The sequence below is a fragment of the Vombatus ursinus genome, unplaced genomic scaffold (genome assembly GCF_900497805.2).
Source record: "Vombatus ursinus unplaced genomic scaffold, bare-nosed wombat genome assembly UNPS02014959.1, whole genome shotgun sequence".
NCBI classification, from domain to species: Eukaryota; Metazoa; Chordata; class Mammalia; order Diprotodontia; family Vombatidae; genus Vombatus; species Vombatus ursinus.
The window spans coordinates 6,673,486-6,687,230 of NW_020954737.1; the positions used below are offsets into that span (position 1 = coordinate 6,673,486).

General features: G+C 42.1%; 1 protein-coding gene across 3 annotated transcripts in view; it reads right to left on the reverse strand.

Annotated features, from left to right (window-relative positions):
• Positions 1-13,745, reverse strand: part of SLC12A8 (solute carrier family 12 member 8) — a 169,987-nt gene that overhangs the window by 138,560 nt on the left and 17,682 nt on the right. For all 3 annotated transcript variants that reach the window (XM_027845273.1, XM_027845275.1, XM_027845274.1), the window contains exon 3: positions 564-710. In XM_027845273.1, coding sequence (XP_027701074.1) covers positions 564-710 — 147 coding nt within the window. The remainder of the gene's footprint in view (positions 1-563; positions 711-13,745) is intronic.

Consider the following 13,745-nt stretch of genomic DNA (forward strand, 5'->3'; position numbering starts at 1 on the left):
GGAGAAGGAAATAGCAAACCACTCCAGTATCTTTGCCAAGAAAACCCCAACTGGGGTCACAAAGAGTGGGATACAACTAATCACCAAAGCAAACCACATATTGACTTAGAAAAGCACATATTAGCATTATCTATGTTCAGTTGTATTTTTATGTATTTTGTTAAATATCTTCCAATTGCATTTTTATCTAGGTTAGGATGCACCTAGGAGTGCTGGGGGCCTTAAATGCTGCCCATGGGCCTTGTTGACACTCCTGTGTAAAGGGAAGAGCACTGAATTGATTCACATCCTAGAAGTGGTTAATTCCAGCGCTGCTGGTTTCACGTGTTTGTTTCTCACTCAGTGTTGATAGATTCTGTTTTTCTCTCTAATCTAATGCACCAGAAAGAACTGTCTGAGATGGAGAGCCCCCTGAGGACAGGTCCCAGGTCTAGGTCATCGGCTTTCTGATGCACCAACACCGTGACATATGGAATTAGGCACAAGCAGAATCCAGGCTTTGGGACAGTGGGGATGGGAAGCAATCAGGCCCAGAGAGGCTCCCCGACCTCCCCCACACTCACCACCAGCCAGCCCGTCCTGAGGAAAAGGACAACACCAAAGATGTTGATCATACAGGATGTGAACACACCATCCCACGTCCCAAAAAGCACTGGCTCCCAAACGAACAGTTGGATCTTCCACCAGGGCTGGGGCTGGGCCAGGGAATCCTGAGAAGCAAAGCAAATGTATGTTAATGCATTATATCAGTAGGAGCAGCTGAGAAGGGGGGAAAAAAGAGGAAAGAGAAAGGAAAGAGGAGGAAGAAGACAAGGAGAATTAACCAATATGGTGGATAGAGCACCAGACCTGGAGTCAGGTGGACCCGAGTTCAAATTTGACCTCAGACCCTTACTAGCTGTGTGACCCTGGGCAAGTCACTTAACCCCAATTTCCTCCCCTCCCCTCAAAAAAGAATCAATATGCATTTATGAAGTGACTCCTATCTACATGGGACAGCTAGGTGACAGTGTAGATAGAGTGCCATGCCTGGAGTAAGGAAGAATCATCTTCCTGAGTTCAAATCTAGCCTCAGATCCTTACTAGCTGTGTGACCCCGGGCACACTAGCTGGGTGACCCTGTTTGCCTTAGTTTCCTCATCTGTAAGATGATCTGAAGAAGGAAATGGCAAACCACCCAGTATCTTTGCCAAGAAAACCCCAAATGGGGTCAGAAGATGCAGACACAACTGAAAGCAACTGAACGACAAAATATCTACATGAAAGAATGAAAAAGCATTTAAGTGCCTACTATGTGGCAAGTCTGTGATAATACAAAAACAAAAACGAGTCGATCCTTGCCCCCTGGAGCAATTCTAATAATATTCATTCTAATAGGGGGATACAGCACACAGAAGAGAATGGAGGCCAAGAAAGGGAATTTGGGTCTGAGGAGTCACAGGGATCACACAGGTCCTAGTGTCAGGGCAGGTGTGGTGGTGCCCCGCCCCCCCAGGTAGGTGCTAGTTTCCTGAAGGATGACTGGACGGGATGTGAAGCGTGTTCTGGGGCCTGTAAGATATATATGGTGGGTACTAGGCACTATACCAAGGGTTAGGGACAACAAAGACAAAAATGAAACAATCCCTGCTTTCAGGAGAAACAACATGTATGTAAACTAAACATATATAAAAAAAATTCAAGACACTAGCAGCTGGGTAGATCCAGGAAGGGCTCATGGAGGAGGTAAAGCTTGAGTGCAGCTTTGAAGGGAACCAGGAATTCTATGAGGTGGAGGTGAGGAGGGAGGGCAGTCCAGTGGCGGGTAACTTATGCAAAGGCACAAAGAGAGAAGACGGTATAAGTGAGGAATCCCAAGCAGTCCAATGTGGCCAGACTGTAGAGTCTGGGTCTAATCAGCCTGGAAAAGTGGGCTGCACTCCCTCACCCACTGAGAAATCAAATATTATGAAATCAATTATAGAAGCGAACTCATTCTAGATATTTTCCCATATTAGCTTTTGGGGGGGGGGGGTGTAAAAAACAAGAAAAATAAAGTAAGAAAATTAAACATCAATTTGTACTTAGAGTCCATCAGTTTTTCTCTGGAAGTGGATAGCATTTTTCATCATGAGTCCTTTGGAATTGTCTTGGATCATTGTATCAATCAGAGTAGTCAAATCTTTTACAATTGATCATCATCACAATATTGCTATTACTATACACAATGTTCTCCTGGGTCTGATCACTACATTTTGCATGAGTTCATATAGGTCTTCACAGGTTTTTCTGAAACTGTCCTGCTCTTCATTTCTTATAGCACCAAAGTATTCCATTACAATCACATACTACTTGTTCAGCCATTCCCAATTGATGAGCATCCTCTCAATTTCTAATTCTTTGTCACCACGAAAAGAGCTAATGGGCAGATTTTCAGAGTCAGTAGTCACAAACTCCAGGGTGTCACAGAGTATGCTAGGGTCCAGGAAAACACCAGCAACAAAATAACCAGGATAAGAAATTGGCAGAGGAGGTGGAAATAGCTCAGGAAGGATTCTGGGCGTTGATGACCTCAAGGGAGTTAGGAGCTTGGTTACCTCCATAGTCCAAAGTCAGGGCTCGCTCCTCTTCTATTTCAGGACTTAAGGGCATACATTGAGATGAGCCAGGGTTTGGGCTCTCCATGTACAAGACCACAATGACTTTGTGTTTAAGAAAAAAGGGAGTTTATTATAAAATGTGGTAAAGCCGTAATAACTTCTGAGTTTCTGCTTCATAGTCCTACGTAGAGCACCACGTGACTGAATGTATTTATAAAAGCCAAAATAAAACAGTGGTCCAATTATGACCCCCCAAAAAAAGAAAGAAAAGAAAAGTGGGCTGCAGTCAGGATATGAGGGGCTGGCTTCATGACAAACAGACCAGTCCGTATTTGATCATAGAGGTTAACGGGGAGCCACTAGAACTTATTGAGCAAAGGGGTGACATGTTCAAGCTTGTCTTGTGGAGGAAGGCTTGAAGAAGGGAGAAACTTGAATAGTAAAAATTAACCAAGGAATTGAATAAAGGGTCTTGAGCAGTAACTCTTTACTCAAAACACCAAACTTAGGTATTTAGATGGACCTGGTACCTAATTGTTATCAGTACTTTACCCAGGGGTATGCTGGTAAATGTTTAACAACCAGCCCTCCAAAAAAAAATGTACACAGGACACAGTTTAAAATTTAATCTGAATTATTGACATTTTCTCCATCATTTTCTTAAGCCTAGACCAGGGGTGGAAAACCTGGGAACTCGAGGCCACATGTGGCCCTCTAGGTCCTCAAGTGCTGCCCTTTGACTGAATCCAAACATCACAAAACAAATCCCCTTAATGAAAGGATTTGTTTTATAAAACTTGGACTCAGTCAAAGGGCTGCACCCAAGGACTTAGAAGGTCACATGTGACCTGGAAGCCCCAGGATCCCCACCCCTGGTCTAGACAATCAACAAAACAAGAATCAAGACTTGATTTGTAGTGTTTGCCAATTTCTGATGCTTAAATGCTCACGCTAAAAATTCAACAAAGTGGGGCAGCTTTGTGGCACAGTGTGGTTAAATCTGGCGTCAGACACTTACTAGCTGTGTGACCCTGGTCAAGTCACTTAACCCCAGTTGCCCCCCTCCACCTAAATGAAATGAATAAAAATAAAAATTTAGCAATTAGTTCTCAGGAGCCAGTTTTAAGCTGACTCCAGGACAGCCCTGACTCCACCCAACCAGACTAGCTCATGCTATGTAACTCCTGTTGGTATCATTTCAGTTCCTCCAAAGAGGCTCCATCCAATATCTTGGAACCATGTCTGGTTCTCCTACTATTTCTTGAATACTAATATAGCCTTTTTACTGGCCAAATGTTATCCTTCAATTCTCCCTAAACAATATTAAAATACTAAGAACAGCTTAGAAATACTGAAACTGATCTTAGGTAATTATGTTCTGGAGTTCATGCTTGTAAAAGATCATTTAGGAAGGGAAAGGATAACTTGACATGAGATTGTTTGGCCTTCTCACTTCCCACCTAATCAGGTCAACATTGTCTCCTTTTATTGTAGATATTATTTTATAACCAATCTAGAACACTGCGCTCAGCTGTTCTACAGCCAAATCTCACTATAGAGTTCTTTTAATCCTCTACAATCAATCACTGGAGAGGACCAGAATTAATTGTTTTTCCAAACTACTAATACTTATAAAGGTTTAGTTCTGAAATGATAAGCCCATAGGCCCCCTTAAGTGGTAATAAATCTGAATAATAAGTTATTAAAGAAATCGAGAGATGATCTGGGGCACCACTGAACCTTTTGAGATTGAAGATAACTGTGGAGATTATAATTGCCAATCTGCAAAAACAAAAACAAAAAAGCCCACTGAGGCAGAGCTCTGAGCCAGTGGCACTTTGTTAAAGGGTCCATAGTCCCCTCTAATGAAGTGGACCCCAGATCTTCCTCATGATCTGAGATGCCCCCTTCTCCCAGGTAACTGACAGCTATAGATGAGAGCCTTTAAATTGTGGCCCTTCAACTAAAGTTAAAGATTCAGGATTCTTAAAAAAAAAAAATCAATCCTGGCTGGAGAAAGGGGTGCTCTAGTAGAAATCACACCGGACCCCGGTTTTCCTTCCTTCACCTTGAATAATAAAATCATGGAATGGGTTAATCAGGAAAATCAAGGTCCATTTTATTTAGTCTGCATTTGTTTGTACACAGCTGTTTGCACGTTGTCTCTTTCATTAAACTGTGAGCTCCCTGGCAAGGCCTATTTTTTGCCTTTCTTTGTATCCCTCACACTTAGCACAGGGCCTGGACCATAGTAGATGCTTAATAAATGTTTGTTGACTTGACTTGACTTGACTTGTTTTGGCTTGACTAAATCATCCAAATCAAGTACTGGTAGACTATTCCCCCATCGGATCCTCATGAGAATCAAGTTCTCATATCCAACTCAACTCTCTTCTATTTTAATTTAGGCTCATTTCCTCTAGTCCATTCTTCCAAGGTCACAGAGAACAGTTTGGTGATCTTTTAATACAAATAGGAGAGGTACTACCCCCACAGCACTGAGTCCACCCAGGCCAATATTCTGTCTGATGTGACACCGTGGGATTTGTTGTGAATGGTCATAGGCATGTGAGAAATGATTCATTTGGACCCCTACTCTATTCCAATCAGTATTAATCAGTTTGCTATGATTCCCTAGGGGCAGCGATTATAAGTTCTGTATATTAGGCCCCAGAGCTGTGAACTGCAGATTGTAAGTTCACTTGCTTAATCATAGGAAGCTAACTAGAGGCCCTCCACCCTTGTTTTTCCTTGTCATGGTGACCAAGCCCAGTGTGGCGGAGGTGACTCAATTACATGGAAAGTCCCCCAACTTGTTTTTGTACCTCCGGATCACTATCTCTTGTCCAGCATGAGCAGGTATCCATTTTATGATCACTTAGTCAGTGGAGATGACCCATACTTTGCCCAACCTGAGAGCCCTCTGCTAACATATTACTTCTAGCTGATGTATCATTTTTGGCCCTCAAAACAAGGTCTATCAACCAATGGGATTCTATACTTTGTAGAGCGCCTTTAGAATGTTCAAGTATCAAATATGCTATCAAGCCTTATAAAAATAAGGCCCTGGGAGAAGGGGGCATCTCAGATCATGAGGAAGATCTGGGGTCCACTTCATTAGAGGGGACTATGGACCCTTTAACAAAGTGCCACTGGCTCAGAGCTCTGCCCCAGTGGGCTTTTTTGTTTTTGTTTTTGCAGATTGGCAATTATAATCTCCATAGTTATCTTCAATCTCAAAAGGTTCAGGGGTGCCCCAGATCATCCCTTGATTTCTTTAATAACTTATTATTCAGATTTATTACCACTTAATCAACCTAATGTAGTATATCCTTTTATTTGTCCTAAATTTACCTCTTTCAAATTTCAGTTTAGTTTTAACTGACATTGATATAGTCAACACACATATATAAAACACATACATATATACACACACATAGTTTTGTGTGTATGTATATGCATGTGTGTGTGTTTTTAAGCAGTCATTTTTCCAAATTAAAGGGTCTCAACTTTTTATAGACTGTCATTTTCATCTCCATGGTAATAGATGGTGTCTCAAAAGTTTTAGTGTTGTTTTAAGGTTTAATAACTTCAGAAGTATAAATACTACAAACTTACAAAAATCATTTGAAAGTTTAATTATGTATATTTGTTTTACACTTATATTATTACACTTTACACTTATTACCTACCTCAGTTTTGTGAATTTTGAATAATAAATTTTAAATTTTATTTTAGGGCAGCTAGGTTGCACAGTGGATAGAGCACCAGCCCTGGATTCAGGAGGACCTGAGTTCAAATCTGGCCTAAGACACATAACACTTACTAGTTATGTGACCTTGGGCAAGTCACTTAACCCATTGCCCAGCCACCCCCCCCAACAATTTGATTTTAACAAGACAAAGCACCCTGTCATTATGCATCATATGTCTGACCCTGTCTAGATGACACTTTCTCAGACTGCTTGGTTCCTTTTGCCACCCAAGTAATTTGATCTATCTTCATTAGCCTTTTTCTTATGGGATGACATTAAAAAGTTAATGTATAGGAGCAGCTAGGTGGCGCAGTGGATAGAGCACCTGAGTCCAAATCCGGCCTCAGACACATAACACCTATTAGCTATGTGACCCTGGGCAAGTCACTTAACCCCATTGCCTAACCCCCCAAAAAAAAAAAAGTTCATGTGTGCATCAAAACCTTACTCTTTGGATAATCTTAAGGCAAGGGTTGCAAATGCAATCCTTTTAGTCATTGAGTAGCAGCTGATGAAAGTTTTTACTAAGTTCAAAAACTGACTAGAACAATGTATAACATAAGTGCTTATATTGAATTTTAATATGAAACATCAGTATTTTAAAATCTTAAATGATTAACCATTCAAATGTTGTTGTTTTTTTCTAAGTTTATAGAATTTATACTTCTGAAGTTATTAAAGCTGAATACTGCAGTAAGACTTTTGGAAAACCTTGCAAAATCATTAATTTTAGAGCTGGAAGCGAGATCTGGAGACCATCCGGGTCAACCTTCCTTCTCACTTTACAGATGAGGAAACTGAGACCCAAAGAAGGGAAATGATTTTCTAAAGGTTATAAAGGTAATAAAATAGCAGAACCAAAATTTAAATCCTGGGTTCTTTCACTACAAAACCAGTGCCCCTCTCTTTTTAGACCAGAGATCAGAAGCATTTCATGGAAGCTTGAAAAAAGCAAATTTAAGCCATGTTAAAGTACTTTACACAATGGCTCACAAACTCAGGAATCCTATTATCTAAAGAGAAGATACTAGCTAAAAAATATGAATAAGTTTGAGAAGGATTTGGATAAAGTCATAGGATCACAGATTTAGAGGAAGAGGTCAATTTTGAGGTCAGCTGGTCCATTCCCCCTGGTTTAACATATCAGGAAATGGAGGCCCCAAAATGTCCAATGGGCTTGCTCAGGTCACAGAGGTATTAAGCAGCAGACACATGGACTGACTATCAGCTCTCTGACTCCAAATCTAGAATTCTTTCACTCTTCTGGAGTGGACAGTGCATCCATGATTTGTGTATGGGCAAACCTAGGCCAATCTAGACCTGCCCCAAGCTCAGACTTGATCTGACTTTTGACTTTAAACCATCTGTTCAATTCAGTTCAGTTCTTACTGAGCACCTAAAAAGTGACAAACCAAGATATAGGATTACAAAAGAAGTATATAACACTATCCTTTTTCCAGAGGAATCTAAACTTTAGGTGAGAAGACAGTATGGTATAATGGAAAGAGCATTGGACTCAGGGTTCTAGAACCCAGACCTCCTGACTTTGAATCTTTGTACTCATTTGTACTCTTTGTACTCATTATAAAAACTGTTTTCCATGATGTGTGCATGTACAGTTTTGCAGGAGGACATCACAAGACAGGCAAACAATTCTTGGAATTTATTCTTATATTTTGATACTGCAAGGAATCCATTGTCTTATTAGAGTGGGAATGACCTCCACTACAGAAAGCAACTGTTCTGGACTTGGGCCAGACTCTTGATAGTTTATAATTGACATTGAAATGAAATTAGACACTCCTAGGTCACTCAACAGTTAACAAAAGGAGATTTACATAGCCATGGAAGAAACATATTCAACAAAGATATGCATTGAGGACAACCCAAGTTAAATCAGCAAAGTGAAATTCCCCTGCTTCTGAGTTGCCCATCATGGTCCCCTAGCCAAGCATCAGAAAATACCTGGGACTATTCCTTGCTGTTTGTACTCAGGCAGCTAGGTGGTGCTATGATGTCAACAGCCAGAGCCTGGAATGCCTTGAGCCAATCAAGGATGGATCCAATACCTTTCAAAGGAAAATCTAGCCTAATTTGGGGGAAAGGGATAGGGTTAGGAAAGAAAGATGTTAAGATTGCTCCCACCACAACAATCTTTTTCATAAGGTGTGACTCCCCTCTAAGGTTATTTTCTATCTATTCTGCACGTATCTTATATGTAGGTATTTATATACATGCTATTTCCCCTATTAGAATATAAGGTCCTTGAGGGCAGGAAATGTTTTTGTTTAGCATAGTGTCTGGCACATAGTAGGTACTTTTAAAAATGCTTGTAAATTGATTTTCCCTGTGTTTCTACCAGCTCCCCTTAGAGATCTAACCAAGCACCCAAAGAAGACCGTGTTCCTCAGAGTGAATACAACACTGGCTGTCCATCCATCATCCCCTCCACTCACCACAACTGGCTCGTCTCCTTTTTCAGTCACACATGCCCTTGTAGATGTCTTTGTTGGGAACTCCTAGTTAATATCTCTGCTCCTCACACAAAGAAAGTTGGGCTGACAAGACTTTCAGGGATTATTTCTACACTTCAGCATCTAGTACAGTACTCTGTATGTGGCAAGCACAAAATAAATGTGTAGTGAATTTAAAATTTCTGCCTCCAGCCTCCAAGAGGTGGATCAAGCCTTCCATAACCTCTCCCGCCACTCCTAGCGTGGTGCAGCCTGCCGCCTTCTGGAATTCCTTTTTCATCACTGAGAAATTCTTACCCTGGCTCTGGCTGACTGAGGAAGAAACCTGTGGGAACAAATAACTGGACTGAGGTCAGGGGAGGCCAAAGCAGAGGAAGGCCCCACCCTTCCAGACAAAGTACACACAGGAAAACTTCTTACACTTAGAGCATGCAAACAAAGGCATTCGAATTGCTTTCTCAAAGTTAATAACTTAATTATTAATAAGACTTGCAAGGAGGGTTCCAAGGCTGCTGAGTTGAGATTCAGTGGGTCAACCTGGAGAGCCCAGCTATCTCAGCTCTGTTTCTTAGGCTGAGGACAGAGAAGAGAGGAATAGCGTTCCTATTCACTGTGGCCATGGGCAATGCACAACATGAACGTGGGCCTGGGTGAAAGACTTAAAGTCTATATAGTGATATCTTCATGGGAATAGAAAGGGGAAAGGAGCATAAGTAAAAGACAGAAGAGGAAGGAAAGAGGCACTTATTACGCGTTCTGCTAATAGCTTTACAAAAATTTTCTCATTTGATCCTTACAGAAACCCTGGGAGGTAAGTGTTATTATTATCCCATTTTACAATTTTACAATTTTACAATGAGGTGAAGTGACTTGGCCAAGTTCACACAGCGAGTAAGTGTCCGAGGCCTCGGGTCTTACTGACTCCAGGTCCAGTGCTCTATCTACTGGGGGCCACCTAGTTACATTTAGGCAGCTAGAGGAAAGGGGTTCTTGCTTATTGTGCATTTTTTTCATTTTGACACTGACTCAACAATTTGTTTTCTCCATTTACAAACTATATTTATAAAATTTATAAAATATTCCCACGAAATAATCTTATTTCTTTGCACTGGGCAGAATGGAGAAGCTCCCAATCATGAGGAAGGACAGCATAAGTCTAAGCATGGCCCCCTCTTTATCTAAACACTTCTCCCTGTGCAAGATCACTTCAGCCCTGGAACTCACACTTCTGCCCTTAGGGACTGTCTGATCGGATGGCAGAGAGCTTCTCCCAAGGGCACCCAAGCTGGCCATCGCTTCATTTCCCACCTAGTTGAACTCCTCTAGACCACCAACCCCTCCCATCCCCGCCCCATTTCCTTTTCAGCTTCCTCTTGGGTATAGTCTTCTACTATTAGATTGTAAGCCCCTTGAGAGCAGGTACTTGTCTTTATTTTTTGCATTTTTATTCCCAGTTCTTAGTGTAGTGCCAGGAATGTGTTATTGTTGTTGTTGTTGAATCATTTTCAGTAGCGTCTGACTTTTCATGAGCCCATCTGGCATTTTCTTAGCAAAAATACTAGAGTAGTTTGCCATTTCCTTCTCTAGCTCATTTTACAGATGAGGGAACTGAGGCAAACATGGTTAAGTGATTTACCCAGGATCATACAGCTAGTAAATGTCTGAGACTGGATTTGAACTCAGGTCTTCCTGATTCCAGGCCCAAGGTTCTATCCACTGCACCACCTAGCTGCCTCATAGCAGGCACTTACTAAATGTTTACTGAAAATCCTGCTTAAGGATTCTAACTCTGGAGGCTGGATGACAGACTGGAGCTCAGAAGAAGCAGGAACCCAATAGGATGGCCAATGACTCAGATTTCTGGGGATCCTGATGGGGAGAAAAAAAGAAAGTGGTTCTTTCTCCCCACCCAATAATCAACTTCCTCATCAAACAACCCTTGCCCTCAGCTTTCTATCTAAGAAAGTCAATAATGATTCACTTCCTCCAAAGCCTGGCTCTTGGGGTGGCATCATTCTCTTGGGTTACTTTGCAAGCACTCTGAGTCAGTGTCTACCCAACACAAAGTGAGGTAGGGCATTGATCTAGTGATAACCTCATCAGTCTTACTGCTGGGCAACAGAGATTGGTCTATAGAAGTGATCCGTTACCAAAAATGGTGTATGTGAGACAAGAAGCATAAAAGTTACTATTATCTAGACAAGTATGTGATTGGAGAAGAAGGTGGCCCAGGCTTGTAGCATAATAAAAGCTAAGGAATGGACCCATTGATGAGCATGGGTAACCCACCACCCAAAAGTGGAAAAAGAAGCAGAAGATTCCAGGACTTTAGAAATCCACACCACCACCACCACCCCCACCACCCCCAGGCCCACCTTCCTACCATGAAAGATTTCTAGAAAAGACAAGAAAAGAAATCACATAGAATAAGAAGACATGGAGAGTCTTTGATAAGCATTGCTGTAGAATGGACCCACACAGGATGAGTTCACAGATGCATTTAAGTAACCTCAGAAGCAGTATCTCCGTCTTTTGTCAATACTTCTGTGAGGCTAGTAACTCACAAGCACCATGGGAAGAAGAAAGTCAAGTCTATAGGCATTTGTTAGTGCCTACTGTGTGCCAGGCACTGTTCTAAGCACCAGGGATACAAAGAGGCAAAAAAGACAATCCCTGACCTCGAAGTGTTCACAGTCTAATGAGGAAGGCCACAGACAAACAAGATATACCGGGCATCCCCAAAATTCTAGTGCATTTTTAAGCTAATAAAGCTTGAGTTTGGGAGTTCTAAACTAATAAAGCTTTGAAATGCACTACAACTTTGGGGACACCAGTATCTAGGATAAATTGGAGATAATCTCAGAGGAAAGGCAGTAGTATTCAAGGAAAATGGAAAAAGATTCTTGCAGAAAATAGGATTTGAGAGAGACTTGAAAGAAGCCAAAAAAGGAGGCAGAGATGAGAAAAGAAAGCAGTCTAGGTACAGAGTACATGGAATGAAAAGAAAGAAAGAAAAAGAATGAAAGGAGAAAAAAAGAAGAGAGGGAAAAGAGGAGGAGGAGAAAGAATCGTTCAACAAACATTTATTAAGCTCCTACTATATGCCAGCCATTGAGGTAGGTCAGGATGAGGAACCTTCGGCCTCAAGGCCACACGTGGCCTCTAGGTCCTCAAGTGCTACCCTTTCACTGAATTCAAACTTCACAGAACAAATCTCCTTAAAAAAAGGATTTGTTCTGTAAAACTTGGACTCAGTCAAAAGGCTGCACCCAAGGATCTAGAAGGCTACATGTGGCCTCAAGGCCACAGGTTCCCCACCCTTGAGCTAGGTGCTGGGGATACAAATACAAAGAATGAGACAATACCTACTCTAAAGGAATTCTTCATCTAATGGAGAAGACAAGTACACTCACGTATATGTATATATACATATATGTACATACACATATTATATATATACTTGTGTAGAGAGAAAGTATATAGAAGATAAATATAAAAAATATAAATACAAGCAAATGCAAAGTAGTTAAATACATGGCAGTTTAAGATGGAGACCACCAGCAGTTTGGGGGGATCCAGAAAGGGGACGCTTGTGCTGGGTCTAGTTAGCAAGGAGGGATTCAGTGAGAGTGAGCAGAGGAAGGAGCATATGCCAGAGATGGGGACCCACCAGGGCAAAGGCACGGTGGCGGAAGATAGAGGAGCAGAGCATCCAAAGATATCAAGTATACTGATTTTTCTCTTTTTTTGGAGATGGGTCTCTCTACACAGTGTGGGCTAGAACTGCAGTGGTCACTCCTAGGCCTGATGGAGATACTGATTAGCACTGAAGCTTTAATCTGTTCCATTGTTCTGGCCTGACCTGGTTTGCCCCTCCTTAGGCAGCCCGATGCCACCCACACCTCCCCCCTGTATACACTCTATTTGTACCAGATTCAGTGCAGACCCCCAATTGGCTTCAGCTTTTCTGTAGCTCAGAACCCAGACTCAAACTCTCTATCAATTTCAGCCTCTCCATCAGCAAAAACTACAGACCATCAACTGTGCCCAGTGGTGTATGTTCATGTTTTCTCTGCTCTAGTACAGGGGAGAATGTAGAATCCTACATCCTGGAATGCCAATGTCAGAGCTGGAAGGGACCTCTAGGTCAGTCGTTTTTCCATCGTGTCTGTCTCTTTGTGACCCCTTTTGGGGTTTTCTTGGCAGAGATACTGGAACTGGAAGGAAACTCTGAAGCCTTCTAGTCAACCCCCATCTCTTCATTTTACACATGAGGAAACTGAGATCCAGGGAAGTTAAGTGAGTTGCCCAAGGTGATACAAGGAGTATCAGAGGCAGGATTTGAACCCAGGTCCTCTGACTGTAAAATCAGTGCTCTTTCCACTGCACCACACTACCATTCATGCCCCAGAAGGGCTCCTCTAGGGAGCCTTTACACACAGGAATGTAGAAACAAGAGGGCAATGCCCAAGTTCTTCCGATTACCAGGGCCATTCTGCTTTCTCAATCTTCTCCTGACCTTTGCTGCTGAACAATCTCAAACCATCACTGAGAGTCTGGTTTGCATATAAGTACATCAATGTCATGTTCAGTGTTTTTCCAGCTCAAATGTTCTTCCTGTGTGAGTGTAAATCCTTAAAGCCATCCTTGACCCTGCATGCATTCCTCCTGCCCCTGTAATTCATCCCCCCATGTTAACAGATGGCATAGTTGGAATGGTGGCAGAGAGATGTGCCCAAACCATGAGGGCCCCCATCAGGCTCCAGGAAATACCATGTATCAGCTGTGCTGATCAAAGGCAGAAGCCACCCACCCACAAAGCAACTGGGGCTGTAAATATCCAGCTGTGAGATCTCTGCAGGGCTGGCTATTGTCTTGGTGATATCCAGCTGCCTAGCGATCTAGATCATTTTCCAGTCTTGGGGCACTGAGCCTCAG